The sequence below is a fragment of the Psammomys obesus genome, unplaced genomic scaffold (genome assembly GCF_907164565.1).
Source record: "Psammomys obesus unplaced genomic scaffold, mPsaObe1.curated_primary_1811, whole genome shotgun sequence".
Lineage (NCBI taxonomy): Eukaryota > Metazoa > Chordata > Mammalia > Rodentia > Muridae > Psammomys > Psammomys obesus.
The window spans coordinates 57,769,916-57,791,333 of NW_026585504.1; the positions used below are offsets into that span (position 1 = coordinate 57,769,916).

A 21,418-nucleotide genomic window follows, 5' to 3' on the forward strand; every position below is an offset into this window, starting at 1 on the left:
TAGATAGATAGATAGATAGATAGATAGATAGATAGATAGATAGATAGGGTCTCGTGAGAAAGTTCTGTGGATGAAGGTACTTGCCATGGATTCTGATGACTTCAAAGTAATCCCTGGGTGGAAGAAGGGAAATGACTCCCAAAAGTTGTCCTTTGACCTCCAGAGGCCCTCAGTGGTGCTTTCTCGCTCTCTCTCTTTTGGATGATACCTGAGATTGCCTCTGGCCTCCACCCACATGCATACTTGTGCACATGTACATGTCATCTCCCATCCCATGAGCATAAGCTCCTTTGGTGGGAATGCTGCTTTATGCAAGAGAGCAGCAAGGGCATTCTGCTTTCTTTACCACCTATGTCTTAGGGAGAAATTGGGCTGGCTTTATCTGAATTGAATCTATAGCCATTCAATCTATACAATTGAATCATATTGTAAAATCATGATTTTATAGAAGAACTAGGGAAGAATGACTTCAGAATCTTACTGCAGTTATTTGGTGAGACATCTTTCAAGCTAGGGAGGTGCTAGAATGGATGCAAAAATGGTATATTAATGAGAACTGAGTCCCCAAAGAGCTTTTAATGAAAACTGTTGCCATTAAGAATTATTTGTGGGAGCTAGGCATAGTGGTACATGCCTTTAATCCCAGTACTTGGGATGCAGAGGAAGGCATTGGTTCTCTGTGAGTTCAAGGCCAGCCTGGCCTACAAAGCGAGTCTAAGACACCGAGGGCTACTCAGAGAAACCCTGTCTCAACAAAACAAAACAAAGAAAAAAAAAAAAAGAATTATTCTTGGGTTGGAAGCTGGGGATGTAGCTTAGTCAATAGAGTGCTTGCCTGTCATTCACAGAGCCTTGCATTCCATCCATAGTGCCACACAAAACTGGAGATGATGGCATCTGCCTGTAAGCCCTGCACTGGGGAAGTCAAGGAGGAACAGTGGTGTTCCAGGCCAGAATGAGACCCTGTCTCAAAGTACCACCACCACCACCAATCCCCAGTTATCCTAGTGATTAGTAGAGACTGAAAGACTACATAGATTGGTAAGAGTCTTCATTTGACAAATGTTCTTGATACTAAAGGATAGAGAAAAAGGCTCTTAACCTTTCTCCAAAGATCTGTTTCTGAGGGAAGACAGACACATAATGAGATGGTGGATTCCATGAGCTGGAGTGCTGCTGTGCAGTAACAGCGCTCCGCTGTGTCCCCTATCTGTACGTGCTGAAAACTTAATCCCCAAATTCACCTTGAAGGCATTTGGGAGTGGAGCCTTTGGAAACCATCAAAATTTAACGGAGCCAAGATGGTGGGTCTCCCAGCCAGGCTCTGCTTGATAAGGAAACGAGACCCAGCTAATGTGTTTACTCTCATGCTGCCTTTCAAACTATGCTGTGGCAAGAAAACCTTCTCTGCAGGCCAGTGCTATGTTGTTCTTGGACTCAGAGCCTCCAGAAGGATGAGCCAAATAAACTTTGCTATAAGTTATCCAGCTTGAGGTATTTTGTTTTAGCAACAGAAAACAAACTAAGACAAGTTCCTAATCTAAGAGATAAAGATCTATGTTTGTCTGTCTCTACCTACCTACCTACCTGTCTTTTATCTATCTCTCAATCTCTCACTCACCTCTTTCGGTTTTGACCTGAAGTGTGTGAGATCCAGAACCAGGTGCATACTCTTCTGTTGGGAACTCTAAGGCCTGTTTGATATCTTCCATCCATGGAAAGCTTTGTCAACTGGGGGCTTGTGACTCTGGAGCAAGGGTAAAGTTAGAGTAATTATTCCTGGTAATTATTCACGCCATGTTCTATTTTTGTAAAGTTGCTGCAGATACAAGAATCCAAAAGCACCTTTGTTGAAAATTGTGTGTAACTAACTTCTTGGAGAGTTAAGACTAATCTTTTCAGATATTTACTTGAATCAGTGATTTTTTTTTTTTTTTTAATTATGGGAGTGGGAATTTTACATCCCTTTTGGAAAACTGTTGCTGTTGTAGTTGCTTCTGGATAGTATGGCATTGTTGTCACTGTGTATTTTTTATTGTAGTTACAAGCTCATTATATACATTGGCTGTTCTCTTCAGAAGAGATTCCTGGTAGATGCAGTTGTGCTCTTTTTATTATAAGTGAATTACTTAATGGTGTTATTTTGTTTATTATTTGTGTGTATGTGTGCTCCTGCTTGTAGGTCAGGGCACATATGTGAAGGTCAGAGGACAAGTTTTCGCCTCAGTTTTCTCCTATCATGTGGGTCCATGGATTGAACTCAGGCTGTCAGGATTGTACAGTGGGCACTTTTACCCACCAAGTCATCTTTCTAGCTCATAAATGAATTAAATCTGTAAGAGCTGTAAATGAGAATTCTTCATGTTTTGCTTAAATTATGTCAGAATGTCGAGAGTGCTGCTTAAACAAGTAGAAATTTTCTATTATAAAACATTTTCTTTTTTTGGTGTCTGTGCATATATAGTTGAGGTATTTGTATGTATGTGTCGATAGAGGTACGAATGTGATGTGTATGAATCCAGGAGTACGTGCGCATGTATGGAGGCCAGGTGGTGAATTTGGGTGTCTTCCCCAGTTATGCTTCACCTTATATTTTTGGAGACAGTCTCTTACTGAGCCTGGAGCTCACCTGTTCAGCTAAGCTGGCTGGCCAGCCAGCAAGCTCCAGGGACTTGCCTGTCTCCACCTCCCCTGAGCTGGATTATAAGCAGGTCACCACTTCTGGCTTTTTATGTGGGTGCTGGGCACATAAAAAAGGGATAGGGTTAGGGTTAGGGTTATGTTTAGGGTTAGGGTTTCTACTCTAACTTTACCTACTCAGCCCTCTCCCCAGTTCTTTATGCATTAAAAAAAAATCAAACAGATAATATATGCATAATTTAAAGTTTCTTTCCTCTCTGCCGTTTAATCTTTCCCGGAGAATCATTGTTGTTAATTATATATGAAAAAACATAAGCAGACAAGTCAACCTTTTGTGCACATGGCCATCTCTTACAGACTACTACATTGTGCTTTTATTATTGGTTTCATCTTTATTCATTTATCTAATGAGTGTCTGAATGTTGTATGGTGTACTGTGTTTACTATGCCCCTTATTGATGACCATCTTGTTGATTCTAATCTACATTTATAAATAATGCCACAAAGAAAATTCTGTCCTATTTTGTATAAGTATATACATTCTCAGAAGTTGATTTTTCTTATTATTTTATTAATATTTTGAGACATGGTTTCACTATGTAGACCTGTCCTGGAACTCAAGATATATGTAGATCAGGGTGGCCTCAAACTCACAGAGATCCACTTGCTTCTGCCTTCCAAGTATTGGGATTAAAGGCATGTACTATCATATAAAGTGATTGACTGATGCTGAGAATTTTTCAATAATTTTTTTTTTTGTCCTTTGAGCATTTCATACATGTATACAATGAATTTTAATCACACTCATTCCCCCTTTTCTCTCCAGGTCTTCAATATCCCCCTAATGTTGGCATTTAAAAAAAATAATTTTTACACTGTATTTGTGTGTCTGTGTGAACTTGTGTGCATGTTCAGCAGGTACCCGTGGAAGCAGGAAGGGGGTGTCTGATCCTCTGGAGCAGTATTTACTGATGGTTGTGAGATACCTAAACTGGGTGCTGGGAACCAAATATGGGTCCACTGCAGGGACAGTGTGTGCTCTTAGTCACTGCGCCCTTTCTCCAGCCTCACTCTGCTTCTGAGTCTCCGAATCTCTCTCTTGTAAGTACACATGGTGCATATGGTAGGGCCACCCTTACATGGGGTGAAGGACAGACATGAAGGTGTTTACAACACCAAGACATTTATCCCGTCACTTCATGGACCAAACCCAGGACCTCACACTTGCTGTGCATGTGCTCTGCTGCAGAGCCACACCCTAAACCTGCCATGCCTAATTAAATGGGAGGCAGAGCCTTACTGTATAGTTTTGGCTGGCATGCAGTTTGCTATAGACACCAGGCTGGCCTTGAACTCGCAGTGCTGGGATTAAAAGCACATTCTAAGCATGCCTGGTTGCATTGCTTATTTTCAGTTGTTGAGATGGAAGCCAGCATGAGAAGTTGTGCCGCTTTACCTGTTTGTAGTTGGATTCCTTTGTTCGGTAGCAGAGCAGAGTTCCTCAGCTTCATACCCCAGCCCTCTTATACCTTTTGTCTTCACATATAAATACTCAGACCTTAATAGGCTCTCCTTTTGTCATCCGGGTATAGCTCACCTCCCTGGGGACATTTGGGATGCTGTGTCAGCTGTTACACTATCAAGTGACATATCAGATGCTCTCTTTTCTTATTCACCCAAGTCTGTGTATTTTCTAGTTCAGATACATCTGAGAAAGTCTTTTCATGCTGTCTGGAATATATGCTTCTTACTGTTTGGACTTTGAGTAGATTTTACTGCAAGAAATGGACTATTCACATGGTGCTTTGAACTGAACATTTTATCTTTAGAGGGTCCATCTATACAGTACAAAGATCCTAATAAAAAAAAGTGTGTGTTCACCCGTATAAATGTGCCTCTGTGTATAGAATTATGTCTTTATTATAATTATAAAAAGTGGGGATAGATTTAGATAATTGTCACTTTTTTTTTTCTGAACTGGTCTAGATTCATACAAGCTTTAAAGTATTAAAGGGACAGATATCTGTAGAATGCTCCATTAAGTAACAGAAGGACATATGAGCCTTCTATAGGATAGACCATATGTTAGATCATAAAACAAGTTCAACACATTTAAAAGGAAGAAAGTCATACAAAGAGTTCTCTGATCACACTGGAATGAAATTAAATACCAACAGGAAAATGGAATCTGAGAAATTTGTAAATATATTCAATTCAAAGTTTGTACTCTGCAATCACCCACGGCTGAAAGAAAAACTGACAAGTAAAAAACTTCTTTGAGGTAAATGAAAACAGAACCACATCATGGTACTATTTACAGCACTGTGAATGTCCTACTATACCATGTATTTCAGATGACCGAGATGGGAACTTTTATATATGCTTTATTACAGTTAAACAGTAACTTGGTGTTCACCTGGTTAGGAGTAAATGTTTATTGAATCTCAGCAGTGCTCCTTGCAAAAAAACCCAGCCTAAACCATCCATGCCCTAAATTAGCTAACCTGTGTGGAAGCCTGCTCAGCGGGAATGTAGGCTCATACGGCCCCTCCCTGAAGAACTCTTGCCAGTTAGTGGTTGCTGGGGAGAGAGAGCGCATTTCTTCAGTGTTTAGCCGCTTGTGTGAGTTTACTGAGTTCCAGTGAAGAACTCCCATCTCCATTCTGGCAGCAACTGTGATTGAACTCAGGGGGTTGACAAAAAACAAAATCCAGACCCAAACAAACAAACAAACAAACAAACAAACTCAAACCCCAAACCTAAACAACCAAAACAAAACCAATGAGACAGAAGAAAAGAAAGTATGAGTGTTTTGCATGTGCGTCTGTATGTATCCCAGGTGCATCCCTCGTTCCCCTAAAGCTGGGTTTACAGTTGGGCACGAACCACCATGAGGATGGATGATGGGAACTGAATCCAGGTCCTCCGCAAGAGCAACAGGTGCTCCAAACCAGCCGCTGGGCTGCCTCTCTGGCCCTTGTTAGTTTGCTTTTTTAAAGTCCCAGTTGTTAGATGTAGCTATCTTTTCTCTAACATGGGTTTGGCACCTTTGTTGAGTATCATGTGGCTGTATTTGCATTGGTTTATTTCTGGGGCCCTTAGCATTTCCCATTGCTCTGCTTGCCTGCTGTATTTCGATACTGTACTGTTTTTGTTGATCTGAATGACTTGGCTTGAAATCTGTTTTTAGGTTTTATCTACTTGCAGTATTATTTTCTGTCCTTTTATTTTCCATATGTGTTTGCTGATAAGGTGGGTTTCTTGAAGGTGGAAATGCACTGGATATTTTATCTGTTTACTTAATTGTTGCCAAGTCCTTGACTCAGCTGTCTAGGACTTGGCCTGACCAGGGTCAGTGAGAGAATGAAGAAAACCTGGGTTCGTGTATTCTGGGCCCTCAGTTGGAAAAGCTGGAGCACCCCGGAAGCGCAGTGTGTTTATTACATAGAGTTGAACAGAGAAGTGGGTTATTGCATGCCTCAGAACAAGCTGGTGGGTCTTCCCTGTATAGCTGGATCAAGGGGATAGGTTTGGCTAATCTGGGTAGGCATTGTCTCTGTAGGGGAGCATTCTTCCGGCGTAAACATGTAGTGGGGAGGAAGCTATGGGGAAACTTTCCTGCACACTATCGACATTCACACTTGGACCCCTGAGGAAAGTGTCTCTCTCAGCCTGAGGCTGTGCTCATGCCAACATCACACATTCAGTCAGGACCTCACACAGAAGGGCTTCCTTTCCTCTGCACAAATTGTTAATTTAAATATTGTGTGTGTGTGTGTGTGTGTGTGTGTGTGTGTGTGTGTGTTGTAAGTCATGGTCTTGGTAGGTAAGTCCAAGTTGGCCTTGAACCCAGGATCCCCCTGTCTCAGACTTCCCACCTGCTGGCATTTATGCACCTTACCTGGTTTAAAAAAAATTTTTTCCCCCCCTTCTAAGACAGGCTTTCTCTGTGTTGTCCTGGCTGTCCAGGAACTCGGTTTGTAGACCTGGCTGACCGTGAACTCAGAGATCCAACTGTCTTTACGTCCCAGGCTTGGGGATAAAAGGTGTGTGCCACCACCACCCAGCTGGCGTTTAAGTCTTTAGGCTGGAAAGTGAAGACCTTCTCTGTGTGGGACCATTCTTGGAGGTCCTTGTCCTCCTGTTGCTCCTTGTGGGGTTCTGAGGACAGCTTCTTTTCTTTTCTATCTGTGAGAGTCATTGCTTTACTGAATTAGTAATATTTGCTTCTTTGCTGTTTTGCTTTGCTTGACAACTTTTCTCTTGACATTTATTCTTTCTCATGCTTTTTATGCTTGTGTTTATCTTGCATTCTCTTCTGGATGTAGGATTCCTTTAAGTATATCCTGGCTTAGTGTTATGAATTCCTTTAGTCTATGCTGATCTTGAAAAGTCTTTTCTTCAACTTCAGTTTTGAATAATTACTTTGGTAGGTAATAGAGGTTGGCAGTTTTTGTTTTTTGTTTATTTTCAGGGCTTGAAATACTTAACTCTGTATGTCCTTCTGACCTTTAGAGTTCCTGCTGAGAACTGCCAGCAGTCTAACCTTCCGGGCTAGGCATGTAAGTGGCAGACTGCCTCTTGCTTAGCATGTAGGGGATCCTGGGCTTAGTTTCAGCACAGGATAGGGGTGGGGAGAACAAAATAACATAACTTCTATCTTAGCAGGTCAATAACACACTGAACTCAGAACAAGCAGAAGGAAATGACATAGACTAGATTGGAAATGAATAAAATAGAAAAAAAAATCACCAGAGCAAAAATGAGCTATTTGTAATGGTAACAAAATTGTCAAACCTTGAATTAGACCAATCAAGAAAAGGTGTAAGACTGGTCAGAAATGGAAGGACGTGATTACTGATTTTATTGGGGTTGGGAGAGATTACAGAAACTATTAGAAGCAATTACATGCTAACAAATTCTAAAACCCACACTAAATAAATGCATTTCTAGAAAAATACTGAAATTGACTTAAAGAGCAGATCCAAAAGTGATTGTGTCCATGTTTTATGAAGAATCTGCACACATTCTCCATAATCTCTAACTACAGAAGAGGAGGCAACACTTCTCGGCTTATCCTTTGAGGACAGTAATCATCAGGCACCAAAACCACACAGAGATCACAAGAAAAACAAAAGGCAAAAGGAATTTAGATGCAACTCCTGAAATAAAATACTAGGAAAGGGAATCCAGAAATACGGTATTTTAAAAAATAGAATATTGTATTAATTCCTTGAGAATTTCATACAGTGTTTTGATCATGTTAACCTCCATTCCTCTCCCTAACTCCTCTTAGGTCCATTCCCAACTTCTTAGCACTCTAGCCTACTCCATAACTTCATGTGTCTTTAAAAACAAACAAACAAACAAACAAACAAACAAACAAACAAACTGATCAAGTCTAGTTTGTGCTGACCATATCCTTCTTGGTGTGGAGCCATCCATCGGACGATGGCCAATCTACCATTGCTCATGCACTTAAAGAAAGCTCCTCCTCCCTGTGAAGTCCTCAGCTGTCTGAGGTTTCTCAGTTAGGGATAAAGGCATAGGAACTGCCCTGCTCTCCATGCTAGAATGCGGATTTGCTTGATCTTGTACAGGTCTTATGTAGGCAGCTGCAGTTGCTGTGAATTCATGCATGCAGTGGTCTTGTCCTGTCCAGAAGACACTGTTTTGCTCTTGCCCTTTCCAACATCTGGTTCTTATAGTCATTCTGCCTTCTTTTCTGAGACTTGGGGGGCAATAACATAGACATCCTCTTTGTGGTTGGGTACCCCACTGACACTTATTCTCTTCACTCTGATGTTGTAAGTGTCCCGGGCATGTGTTAGAAAGTGTAATATCGCACAAATGCAAGCTTGATTTAATATCTGAACAGACCGTCAAATTAATAAAGAAATAAAACTTAGGAGTTCATCTCAGTAGTTGCAAGAAGACATTTTTTAAATTTAATTTAATTTCATTTTATTTTACATATAAGTGTGCTCTATCTGTAGATCACTTGCGTGACAGAAGAGGGCATCAGATTCCAGTATAAGATGGTTGTGAGCCACCACGTGGTTGCTGGGAATTGAACTCAGAACCTCTGGAAGAGCAGACGGTGCTCTTAACCTCTGAGCCATCTCTCCAGCCCCCGCAAGAAGACATTTGTGGCAAAATCTAGCATCTTCTCATATTTAAAAAATACTCAAAATATTAGAGTTAAAAAGCTGTTTCCTTGATGTGATGTAGGCCATCTGTGAAAGCCCACAGCTTACACCTTCAATGATGAAAGACAGAATGCTGTCCTCTTAAAATCTGGACTGAAATGGGAACGTTTTCTTTGACCATACCTACTTTGTGATGTACAGGTGGCTAGGAGAGAAAAAGGAGGACAAGACATGTACTTTGGAAAGAAAGAAATTTTAAAACTCTGTTTTTGCAGATGACATGATTGTGTGCGTTGAATATCCCAAGTAATCCACTGTAAGATGTTAGAACTAATGAAGAAGACAAAGCCAGGGTATAGGGTCAAGGTCACTACACAAAGATCAGCTCTTCTGTAGTGGCAAAGATAATGTGAAATGACGCTAAGAAAGCAACTCCCTTAATAATAACACATAGAAGAAGAAAAAAATTAGAATAAACAAGAGAAGTGTGATATTTACCCTTGGAATTATAAAGTAACGCTTAGGAAAGTAAAGATTTTGGAAGGCTTGATCTTGTTACGTTGGTATCCTCCCAACAATGCTGTCCAGATCGAGCACACCCCTGCTGAGATCTCAGACAACTGTGTATACAAGTTGACATGTTGTTTTTAAAATTCACATTGAAATGCAGGGGACTCAAAAGAGGCTTGGTAAAGAATGTAGTTAGAAGACTTTCTTAGCCTGCTACAGAGCTACAATAATTGAAACCAGTTCCTGTCGAATAAAGGGTAGATGTATAAATCAGTGAAACAGGAGAATCCAGGAATAAATGCTAATACTTATGGCCCATTAATTTTTTTTTAAACACGGCTATAAAAAGGACAAGTCAGTGTCAAAATAAAGGAATAGTCTTTTCAATAAGCAGTGGTGAAACAAGTAGGCATTCTTATGAAAAAGAATGTATTTGGATCCCTACTGTATAGATTATGCATACACACATATATGTGTACATGTACTTTAAATTGATTGTAGCCCTAAATGGAAGATCTAAAATTATAAAATTCTCGGAAGAAAATGTGGGTGTAAATCTTCATGTCCTTGAGCCAGGCGAAGTGGCACAAGCCTGTAATCCCACCACTTCGGGAGGATCTGTGAGTTCCAGGCCAGTCTGGTTTACAAAGCCAGTCCAGGACAGCCAAGGCTACACAGAGAAACTCTGTCTTGAACAAAACAAAATGAAACTAAATCTTCATGCCCCCAAATAAGGCAACAGTTTACTTTTCCTTTTTACTATATTGAAAACAAAGTGTCTTTTTAAATTTTCTTTTATTTTCAATTAAAAAAAAAAGTTCATTTACCTTTATTTTATGTGCATTGGTATTTTGCCTGAATATATGTCTGTGTTGAGAGTGTCAGAGCTTGAGTTACAGACAGTTGCCCACATGAGCTGCCATGGGGGTGCTGGGATTTGAACCCTGGTCCTCTGGAAGAGCAGTTAGTGCCCTTAACCACTGAGCCATCTCTCTAACCCCTTCTTTTTTCTTTCTTTCTTTTCTTTTCTTTTCTTTCTCTTCTTTCTTTCTTTCTTTCTTTCTTTCTTTCTTTCTTTCTTTCTTTCTCTTTTTTCCCTCCCTCCCTCTTTTCTCTTCTTTCTTTTCAAGACAGGGGTTCTCTTATATGGCTGTCCTGGACCAGGCTGGCCTTGAACTCACAAAGATCTGCCTGCCTCTGCCTCCTGAGTACTGGGATTAAAGGCGTGCACCAACTCACCTGGCTTGTGGTTTCTTAACTATAACACCAAAATGGAGGGTAAAGTTGTCTTCATACAATTTAAAAATTTTGTCAAATGACACCATCAAAAAAATGAAGAGAGATTCCACAGGTTAAGACAAAAATGTTTGTAATTCTTATATATGATAAAGGAGTTTTATCCGAATATTTTTGAAAGTTCATCATCAGTTAAAAAAAAAAAATATGTGACCCAAGGGCCAGTTTGGTGACATGTAATGGAACTTTTGATTTCTTAATATGTTTTTTTTTTTTTTTTTAATCCCAAGTATGGGATTTTAGTTTGGCCTTTCGTTTGTCCACAGCTGATAATTGTCTCATGCAGGGCGTGGTCTTTGCCAGCTGGTAATAGCCTGCCTTGTGGGGCACGGAGAGGGCTGTGGTCTAGGACTCTGAGGGATATAAATATGGGAGCCCGGAGAGAGAAAGTGCGGCATGTGGTGTTGGTGTGTGTCGGTGAGGCAGGAGGAGAGAAATGTTTCAATGCATCAGCCTTGAGGAGAGTGTCTGCTACGTTCGATGTTGGTAGAGATTGGTATAGCCCCAGGAGAATACATGGACGCTAAACAGCTGGAAGAAGTAAAGGGGTCTGTGTCCCTTCTCCCACTAACCTTCACTGTCCCACCTAGGGTTGGGGGGTTGGAAGGGAGAATCTTCATGGGACTCCAGATAAAGTAGAGTTTAAAAAAACAAGTGCTACAGTGACTTATGCCTTAATAGCAACATTTGGGAGGAAAAGGCAGGCAGATTTCTGTGAGTTTAAGACCAGCCAGCCAGGTCTGCAGAATGCATTCCAGGCTAGGCAACACTTTAAAAACAAAACCAAAGAAAATTACTAAAAGATTTGATTAAATGTTTCTTCAGAAATGATGCCCAAATGATCTGGCATGCATGAAATCCTTGCTTTAATCCTTAGTGTGAACCACCACTACCACCACTACTCCATTTTGGTGTTATAGTTAAGAAACCCATAGCCTTCTTTAATATTTTAATTATCATATGTTTTGTGTGTGTGGATTGGTGCATGTTCATGCAGTGCTGGAGATGGAGTTACAGGTGGTTGTGAGCTGTCCAACATGGGTGCTGGGCATCAAACTCGGGTCTTCTGGACAAGCAGCAAGTACTTTTGACTGGCAAGCCACCTCTCCAAATCTACTTGCTGCTTTCTTTAACAAGTCATATCCACAATAAAATAATAAACTCAACCTCCATAGTCTCAGGAAAATACAAATTAAATCCACAAAAAGATGCCATTGAGTACCTACAAGAATGGTGTTAAATAAAGGGCAACAGCCAGTGTTGGTGAGTTGTTGAGGAATATTAAAGTGGGATCATTCATAGTGGTCCCAAAGTAGAAAATGTCCAAATATAGAAACAATATCTGACATATCTGCACAACAGAGTGTCTATAGCCAGAATGTCAGTGTAGAACTTACTGATACATGCTACATGTGAGTAAACATTGGAAACCGTGTGCTATGTAAAAGTGTCATGCGTGGAGGCCACACATTTTATGTCGACATTTATATGTAATGTCCAAAATAGCCAAACACAGTGGAGCATTCTTGAAATCCTAGCTAAGAATTATAGGAAGATTGTGAGCATGAGGCCAGCCTGGGCAGTGATGTCTCATAAAACTGAAAGAGAAAAGTCAAAGAAAAAAAGAGCCAAAAGCAAAGCTTTGGCTGGGGACGTAGCTCAGTTGGTAGAGTGCTTACTTATCATGCCTGACACTCTGGGTTGAATCCCCAGCATGGCATAAATGGAAATGGTATTGCATGTCTACAATCCCAGAATTTCAGAGGCAGAGGCAAGAGGATTCGAAGTTCAAGGTCACCCATGGCAGCATAGCTAGTTTGAGCTAGCCTGGAATACATGAGATCCTGTCTCCAATGAATGAATAAGTGAATGGATGAATGGATGAATGAGTGAATGAGTGAGTGAGCGACCATGATTCCATACAAGGCAATACTGTACAGTCGGGCTTGGTGAACGAGGTGATGGGTTGGACTGCTAAAGGATACGGGATATTATTTGAAAGCATAGAAATGTTCTTAAATGAGACAGTGCTGAAGGTTGTACGGTTTTTGAGTATAAGACAACTGCTGAATTTAGAAAGAGTTAATGATATGTGGTTATCCTGTTACCAGAAAGCCCCATGAAGTTGCTGACTGTTAGTGATCTGTTTTTCACTGGTGCAAGACTGAAACTGTAGCCACAGCTTTGTGTTAGAGGCACTGAAATCAAATGTTGGTAGACTGAGTGGGAGGTTCCCATTCTCTAGAGGAACCAGTGTACTTGAAGAGCCCTCTCTGTGGTGCCCCTTGTCTCCCTAGCAAGCTGGTTCTCTGCCAGGATCTCCTCTCCATAGAGGCCTTGCTTCGTGAAGCTGTAACCAAAGTTGTTATTACCCTCTCCTATGCAGTTAAGTGCCTGCATTGTGTAAAAATCAGTATACTGATGTTGACTGTAATCCCTTTGTGTACATTTAAATACTTTTTAAAGAAGAAGAAAAATCAGCCTTGTTAAAAAATAGTCTTTGTTTTCAATTGATAATCGTTTTTGGAACATTAAGGTTGGCATTAAATAAATGGAGTTTCATTTGAATATTTTTTTCTGTTTAAAAAATATGAAAAATATGGAGCCAGTAAGATGTCTTAGTGGAGAAAGGTGTTTGTCTCTAAGATTGCTGATCTGTTTGATATCCAGACCCCACATTTCTCTCTGGAAAGAGAGAGCTCCTGCAAGTTGTCTGACCTCCACATACAAAAAAAAGTTAAGTAGAAAGATAAGCATTCAAGCCAGGTATTGGTGGCTCTTGCCTTTAATCCCAGCACTTGGGAGGCAGATGCAGGCAGATCTTTGTGAGTTCAAGGCCAGCCTGGTCTATAAAGAGAGTCCAGGATAGCCAGGGCTACACAGAAAAACCCTGTCTTGAAAAACAATAAGACAAAACAAAATAAGATAACCATCCAATAGAAAAGAAAGCATTCATGATCTTATTAATTAGGCTATACTTTAATATTTTATATTTCTTTTTTTTTAAATATTTTTATGTGTATGAGTGCTCTATCTGCATGTACACCCACGTGCCAGAAGAGGGCATCAGATCACATTACAGATGGTTAGGAGCCACCATGTGGTTGCTGGGAATTGAACTCAGTACCTTTGGAAGAGCAGACAGTGTTCTTAACCACTGAGCCATCTTTTATTCCCCGCTATTTTATATTTCTATACTTTTTGAAATAATAGGCTTTATCACATAGCATAATTTAATTCTATATCCTGTGTTTTTATACTTTTATTGCACATTTTTCTTATGATTTTTTAACTTTCTTAAACATTTAAAAATTTTTGTATATGAGAGTTTTGCCTGCATGGATGCAGTGCCCTTAGAAGCCAGAGGAGGATGTCAGATTCCCTGCAACCGGAGTTGCAGATGGTTGTGAATGGCCATGTGGGTGATGGGAATTGAACCTTGGTCCTCTGTAAGGGCAACAAGTACTCATAACCAGTGAACCATCTCTCCAGCCCCTCATGAGCTTTTTTGTTGTTTTGTTTTGTTTTAACATAAGCTTTACCATCCTTTTTAAAGTAATGGACAGTCAGTAGCACATCTAGAAGTGGAGGGAACAGTGTTCCAGATTCTCATCTCCCATTATGGCTGTCGTCTGTGCATATGACTCTCCCCTGTTTGCTGAGAGAGTTCTGAGAAGTAGAAAAAACATATAAGTGATTCTCTAAAATTTTTAAATTTATGTGGTAATGGAAGCCAACCTTGGGTCATCTGCAAGAGCATGAGCAGTCCTACCTAACTGTTGTGCTATCTCTCCAGCCCCAGGGACACTGCTTAAAGCTGTGTCACTACTCACTGTGGCACTGATGGAAGGCAGTGAGGGCCTTCTGAAGATGGTTGACTTAGGGGACAGTCACACTGCTTGTAGTGAGCCAATAGAAGGGAGATTGTTTATCCCAGAGCAGGTAGCTGGAAGGTGGAAGGTTCAAGGTCAGAGGAGACAGAGAGAAGGAGTTGAGGCCATCTCCATGGGTGTTGAAACCGTGAAAGAACCTAGAAGAGGGAGGGAGGGAGGGACCTAGCTCACTGTAGGGCAGGTGTGGTGACAAAGGGAAGCCTGGCTGGGATGGTCGGGCTGAGTGTGACTGATGGTGAGGTGCAGTGTCCCATCTCTGGCCCACAGCTGAGGTGTTGCTGGGTCCCTAAGAATGTTTTGTCTTCTTCCTATGCTACTTGCAGCTGTTTGCTTGTCTCTTCCTTGTTCTAGGCAGTAAGACCCCTTGAACCACCACGACATGTTTTAGCATTAAGTGTAGTAGAAACCTGTCTTCCCATCGGCCTGTGTGGTGTTCATGAGTGAATGTTGTGTTAATGTAACTTGTGTTTGCCTGGTGCAGTTGTTCTCAGAGGCATGCTGCCTCTGACTGCTGACCTACCTAGCTCTAGTCATGGAAGCTTCTAGCCTCTAATCTTGGCCTGGAATGTTCTCAGTCTCTGAGACTTACTGCTGAATAAGCTTTGGCTCAAACTCCTCTCAAAGCTGACCGATTCAAACTGGCTTCTCTCTTGGCTTCTGACTGAATTGCTCTTCTTAGCTTCCTACTATCTTTGACAATATGTTCTAATCTCCTGGCTCTTCATTCTCTGGCTCATTCTGTCTTCACCTTTGTCTAGTTTGTTCTCTCTTCAACCTGTCTCTGTAAAACTCTCCCAGTAAAACTGCCTCTGAATTTCACAGACTGAACTGCCATGAACTCAACTTTACTGCACTGCCTTTCAATTGACTCAACTGAACTGACTGAACAGCACTGAACTCAGAGGTCTACATGTTTCCTGAGTGCTGGGATTAAAGGCGTGTACTACCATGCCTGGACCTAAGCTTTTCTTTACCTGAAACTTGCTCTGTACCAGGCTGGTCTTGAATTTAGAGATATGTCTCCTGGGATTAAAGGTAGTGTCTGTATTCCAGCCAGAGTAGCCAAATTGCTGGATTAAAATTCCTCTACAATATTGGGCTGCAATGCATGGGCCTTTCGTGGGAGAAGAAAGAAAAGAGAAGAAGAGGGGGCAAGAAAAACAAGAACAGAGAGACTCCTGCTGCAAAGCATGCTGTGCTGTGATTGCTGCAAAATCTTCGGAAAGAGATGCTGATTGATGGGTGCATGCTGCTTTGGTCTCAGTGAGAGTAAATTCCACCATGTCTGTCTTCCAGGGTTACCTACTTAACATACCTGGCCTGTTCTCTATATAGTTCTGAGGCATTTTTCAGGTAAAATGTATTTTTAATTAAATTATTTTTAAATAATTAAAATTTATTATTTTAATTATTTTTAAAATAATATTAAATTATTTTAAATATTAAATAATATTAAATTATTTTTAATTAAATTATAATTACATAGCTTTACCCTTTTCTCCTTCTAACCCATTCCATGTTCCCTCTGAAAGATTGTGTGTACGTGTGTATTCGTGGATATGTGTACCTATGGATGCATGTGCAGGCACAGCACGCATGTAGGTCACAGGGCAACCTCAGGTACCTTTTGTTCAAGACAGGGTCTCTCTGGTAAAGCTGGCTGCCTGTAAGCTTCAGTGTCCTCCTGCCTCTTTCTGTGGGCTGGGAAAGCAGTGCTTATCGTGCCATCTTTTCACATGAGCTCTGGTTGGCTCAGGCTCTCGTGCTTTCAGGTCCCTCAGCCTTCACCTTTGATTTTAAAGAGAAGAAAGAAAGGTTTATTTTGGTACAGTTTCTGCGTGTGTCAATCCATCCTGGCAGGGTCGGTATGGTGGCTGGAGTAGCTAGTTCTGGCCGTGGCCCCACAGTTTGGTATATCAGAAAGCAGATAGGCAACTTAACTGTACTTACTGCCGTTGCTAGGGGATTTAGTTAGAGTGCTTTTGCTCGGATGGGTGTTTCTGAGTCCATGGTCCGCATGCTGTAGCTGCTGTGCAACAATGAAAATGTGCTTTCTGTGCTTTGAACTTTCAGTGAGGTGGTGATGGAGTAGGGAGAAACATAGGCTTTGGAACCATTTACAATCTGTTTATTTTATTTTTAACTTTTATATTTTAAAAATACATCATAAGGTTATCTGTAGAGGGTTATCTGTACAGAGGACAGCCTTGTGAAAGCAGTTTTCTTCTACCTTTACATGAATTCCAGGAATTGAGTTCAGGTTACCAGGCTTGTGTGGTGTCTTTACCCACCGAACCATCTTCCTGGCCCTCATGTAATTACATTTGTGTGTGTATGTGTGTGTGTGTGTGTGTGTGTCTGTGTGTGTTATATGCACATCTGTGTGTGCCTTTGTGTGTACGAGGAGGGCCTGTCCCTGGACTTGGTGCTCACAGGCTCTGGCTGGGCATGTAGCCAGCTGCAGTAATCCTGCTCTGCCCTCCTCAGTGCGGAGGCTCCAGGTGGATATGAGACCTGCAGCCAGCTTGTTGCATGGGCGCTGGGATCTGAACTCATGTCTGCATGCTTGTATAGCAAGCACTCTATCCATCTTTCAGCTCTGAAATGCTGAGTTTCTTGTGTGTCTTCCTAGTTCAGAATGAAAGGAATTAATTAATGGTAGGAGAAAAGAAAGTGATTAAGAAATGTATTACTGTGCTGGCTATTGTTAACTAGTTAGCTCTTAAATATGTCTCCTGAAAACAGTGTTTTGGGACTGAATGTGAATTAGCTCAGTGGTAGAACACTTGCCTAGCATTTACAAGTTCCTGTATTTGAGCCTCAGGACCTGCAAAAACTCCAAGCTCAGTTTTAGTACTTTTTCCTCATGAGCTTACAGTGCCCAAACATGAGTTTTGAGAGTTCATTTTATAACAAAACAGTAGTTCCAAGTGGAGTTGATGTCAACAGAGAATACTGTTGACTCTTCCCTTTGTCTCTCTCCTTTGCTGGGGAAGGAGGCTTCTGCTCCGCACTGTGACACTGCAGGGGGGACAGTGTAGATGCTGTCTTAGACTTTGGTTAATGTGGACTGGGGTTGTTCAGAGGAGCCTGTCCCATCCCAGAACTGACTTTATTGAGAGGCAATGAGCCTCGGTACCTGCCACGACCCTCATAGTGGTGCGAGAGTTTTGATGGGAGAAAAGCTGAAGGCAGCTGAAGCAGAAGATTTCCTGCCTGGTTGCGTTCCTGCCTGGTGGGTTTACAAGCTAGGGAACTGTGAAAACTACCAGCTTACCAAACGCGCAGCTCACTGGCTCAGTCTTTTGGGCCTTGCCAGTCTGCTAATAAAAATAATAATTATGTTTTTCTGATGCATTTGCCAAGTGTTCATGCTTCATACCCCACATGTGACTAAGAGTGTTTCTGCAGCATGTGCTCTTTGTCTTTGATTGAATGTTTCATAACATTTGAGTGTTCTGCTCTCTGGCTCACTTACTCTCTTTTCCTTTTCAGAATGGACTGCTGAATTATGAAGTATTTCAGACTCAGTTGTAGATCATCACTCCACCACTCTATCCTTTATCGCCTACTAGTTATTTAAATTGGACTTTTAATATCCTACCAGCTGCTCTTCAGACACACATGGTGCATTGCTGCCATTCCCGGGATTGCATCTCTGAAACACACTCTCTTAGCCTTCAGCAAACAAAGAGGCCACCTCCCGGTCCGGCTGGCTACCGGGAGGGAGTCATCCTGACAACCCTCTAGCCTCGGCCGGATCTGGATTTGAATCCTACCATGGAACCTCGAATGGAGTCCTGTCTGGCCCAGGTGCTGCAGAAGGATGTAGGGAAACGGCTGCAGGTTGGCCAGGAACTCATAGACTACTTCTCAGACAAGCAGAAGTCTGCAGACCTTGAGCATGACCAGACCATGTTAGATAAGCTCGTGGATGGACTCGCTACCTCTTGGGTGAACTCTAGCAATTACAAGGTAAGCCTCACTTCAGGAGGTGCTCAAAGCATTTGCAGACCAGATCGACATTGGTCTGGAAAAATTCTTCGGGAAGTACCAGCCTGATCCCTTGGCTTCAGATTACAGTCATGCAAATTATAGGAAGTGATAAGGGGATGCTTTTACCTGGGGAGGTTTGCAAGCACTTCACTGTCTTGAAGTTGAAGTTTATATCATGTTTTGCAGGGAGGAGATTTTGACACCTTGGTGAGTGGCCTTTCATGAATAAGGGTATTTTCACCGATCTTGCAGGGATTGGAATGTAGAGCATCTTACTTTCCAGTTACTGTTTTGAAGTCCTCTCAGTACCTGGCTAGAAGCAGTTTGGGTTGTCATGGAGGGCAATGGCATAGAAGATAGCTTTCAGATTTGAAGATTAGGGCTCTTCATGTGTGATCGGTGGGGAGTGGAAGTGTGAGGGTGTATGTAGGGGAGGGGGCCGTCCACAGCCCATTTAAGTTGGGACATTTTACTATTCAAGGTTGATCGTAATGAATGCAAGCTACAGGGTACTTGAAGCCAGCAAGAGGTGTCTTTCCCCTGCCCCCTCCTGCATCTCCCCCTCATCCCTGCCAGGGGGTGGCACCTGTGTATCAGGGATGAGTGGACAGAGGGAAGGAAGCTTCCGTGGCTGCTGTTAGTTCTGTAGACTTTGTCAAGGGGCCACAGACACCAGGTCTCTTGCTGTTCTTTACTGACTCAGTCGCCTGAGGCTGATTTAGACTTGGGAACTGGCACTTAACCAGATTCCTTTTGCTCATCTTCCCACATACAGCCAAGCCTCAGTCTCAACCAATAGTGCTGAGCTCTTACATTTGTTAAAGATGACTAGCACGTCATAGTTCATTCACCACTAGGTTTATAGTTTTCCTCTTTGTCTTTGAAGCTGAGCTGAAATCCTCTCTTACCCAATTGGCAGAAATTAACAATGAGTGAATCTCCTGTGCTGGCTGCCCGGTGCTCTGTGGTGAGAGTGTTGGAGATGAGAGGTCAGATAGCATCATAGGTGACCTTGTCTGTTTGAATCATGACTCCACCCCTTCTGTGTGCATCTGGTCAAGAGAAACTGGAAAGCACTATAAGGAAATTTAGCAAGCCTGTTAGCTAAGGTAATATCTAGGGAGGAAGAGTGATATGGGAAGCTCACAGCTGATCCTGTGCACATTCCTGGCCAGCTGGCCTTCCTCCTGCCTTCCTCCCTGGAGTGCCACGAGGTAGTGCCACTGGGGTGCCTGTCCTGTTTAACTGCTGCTCTCAGCAAAGGCGCTTTCTCCCTCCCCTGAGGGAAGTCTGTGCTCACAGGAAGGAGGGATGGTACTTGAGCTGACTGTACTAGGAAGGGGGAGGTTAGGGACTGGATTGGGCTAATACTGATGTCAATTAGCAACCTGTGGAGCCTGTTTCACCAAGCTTTGTAATGTGTCTAAGTCTCAGGTTCCCCATTTATAATGTCAGGATAATCAAATTATTTACTGATCTTTTAAAGTTTTATTTATTTTTATTTTATGTGCAGAGTGTTAGCCTGCATGTTTATTTGTGCACCACACTCATACAGTGCCCATGGAGGCAAGAAGAGACTGTTGAATCTCCCTGAACTGGAGTCACAGATGGTTGTGAGCCTCATGTGGGTGCTGGGAACCAACCTTGGGTTCTTTGTAAAAACAGTTAATGCTCTTAATCTTTAAGCCATTTCTCCAGCCCTTATGGGCATGTTTGTGTATGTGTGAATGTGCTTATACCATGGTGTGTGTGTTTGTGTGTGTGTGTTGCTAGTCCCTGCCTTCCACTTGGTTGAGATAGGGTCTTTCCTTGCTCACTGCTGTTGTATGTACCAGGCCAGCTGACCTATAAGTTTCTGGGAGTCTTCAGATTCCACTCTCCCCTCCTCATAGAACATAGATGCACTGCCATGTCCAGCTTCTGCATGGTTCTGGGAATCTGAGCTCAGGTGCACCTGTGGCAGACACTTTACTTCCTGAGCCATCTCCCCAGCCAGATGATTATGTTCTTGTGAGCACTGCGTGACAGTGCGAGTCTCTGCACACTGAGCTCATTAGTGGTGGCTCTTGTCTAGGAGGTGCTGCTTAAACAGTGATTGCGTCATTGTTCAGGTACAGCATGTGCACGCATAGACATATATGGCATTCTGGGCAAGGCAGACAGAAGTAGCACCACTGCCTGGAGAGTCTTTCCAATTCAGTCACATGAGGGAAGGCTCAAGACCTAACGCTCTGAGGAGTAATTCTTTTATCTTTGCTCTTCCATGCTCTCCCACCCCTTTCCTCTCCTGTCCTTTTTTTCTTCCTTCTTCTCTTTCTTTTTGATACAGGGTCTTCTATGTAGCCCAGGCTAGCCTGAATTTGGCTGATCTTGAACTCATATTCCTCCCATCTCTAGTTCCCCAGTGCTGGGATGACAGCAGGTGTGTGTGCTACCATGCCCACCCAGGGAAGTGATTAGTAAGCAAAAGCAGGTTGTTGAGAAGTAAAGTAACAAAGATTGAGTTCACCACCAACTTACCTGTAACCAGATCCACTAACCTGCTGCTCTTAGATGAGATGAGTGAGCTGTCCTTGGGAACACTCAGCTCTAATGTCTGCTGCCTTAATAATACATATGGCTGTATGGTCCAGGGCTGTTCTGTGGTTTTAATCTTTCAGGACAGAGCCCACTCCTTTGGAAATCTTGAGGTGCTGGCTTTGTCTGGTCTCTGAGTACAGACAAAGCCCTCTTCCCAGCTGGAGCCCAGAGCCTGGACCCAGTAGGTGCTCAGAAAATACTGGGTACATGGGTGGACTTAACTGTATACTGCTCAGCAGCTGTGGAGCTTTGCTCACCTCATACTTATCTATCTGTCTGTCTGTCTATCTATCTATCTGTCTATCTATATCTATCTATCTATCTATCTATCTATCTATCTATCTATCTATCTAT

The 21,418-nt window shown here is 42.2% G+C and overlaps 1 protein-coding gene across 1 annotated transcript in view; it reads left to right on the plus strand.

The window, feature by feature from the left end:
• The window catches only part of Clasp1 (cytoplasmic linker associated protein 1), a 220,637-nt gene that overhangs the window by 15,523 nt on the left and 183,696 nt on the right, over window positions 1-21,418 (plus strand). Inside the window, exon 2 of the mRNA XM_055601545.1 lies at window positions 17,984-18,463. Within this exon, the coding sequence (XP_055457520.1) occupies window positions 18,269-18,463 (195 nt within the window). The 5' untranslated portion in view covers window positions 17,984-18,268. The remainder of the gene's footprint in view (window positions 1-17,983; window positions 18,464-21,418) is intronic.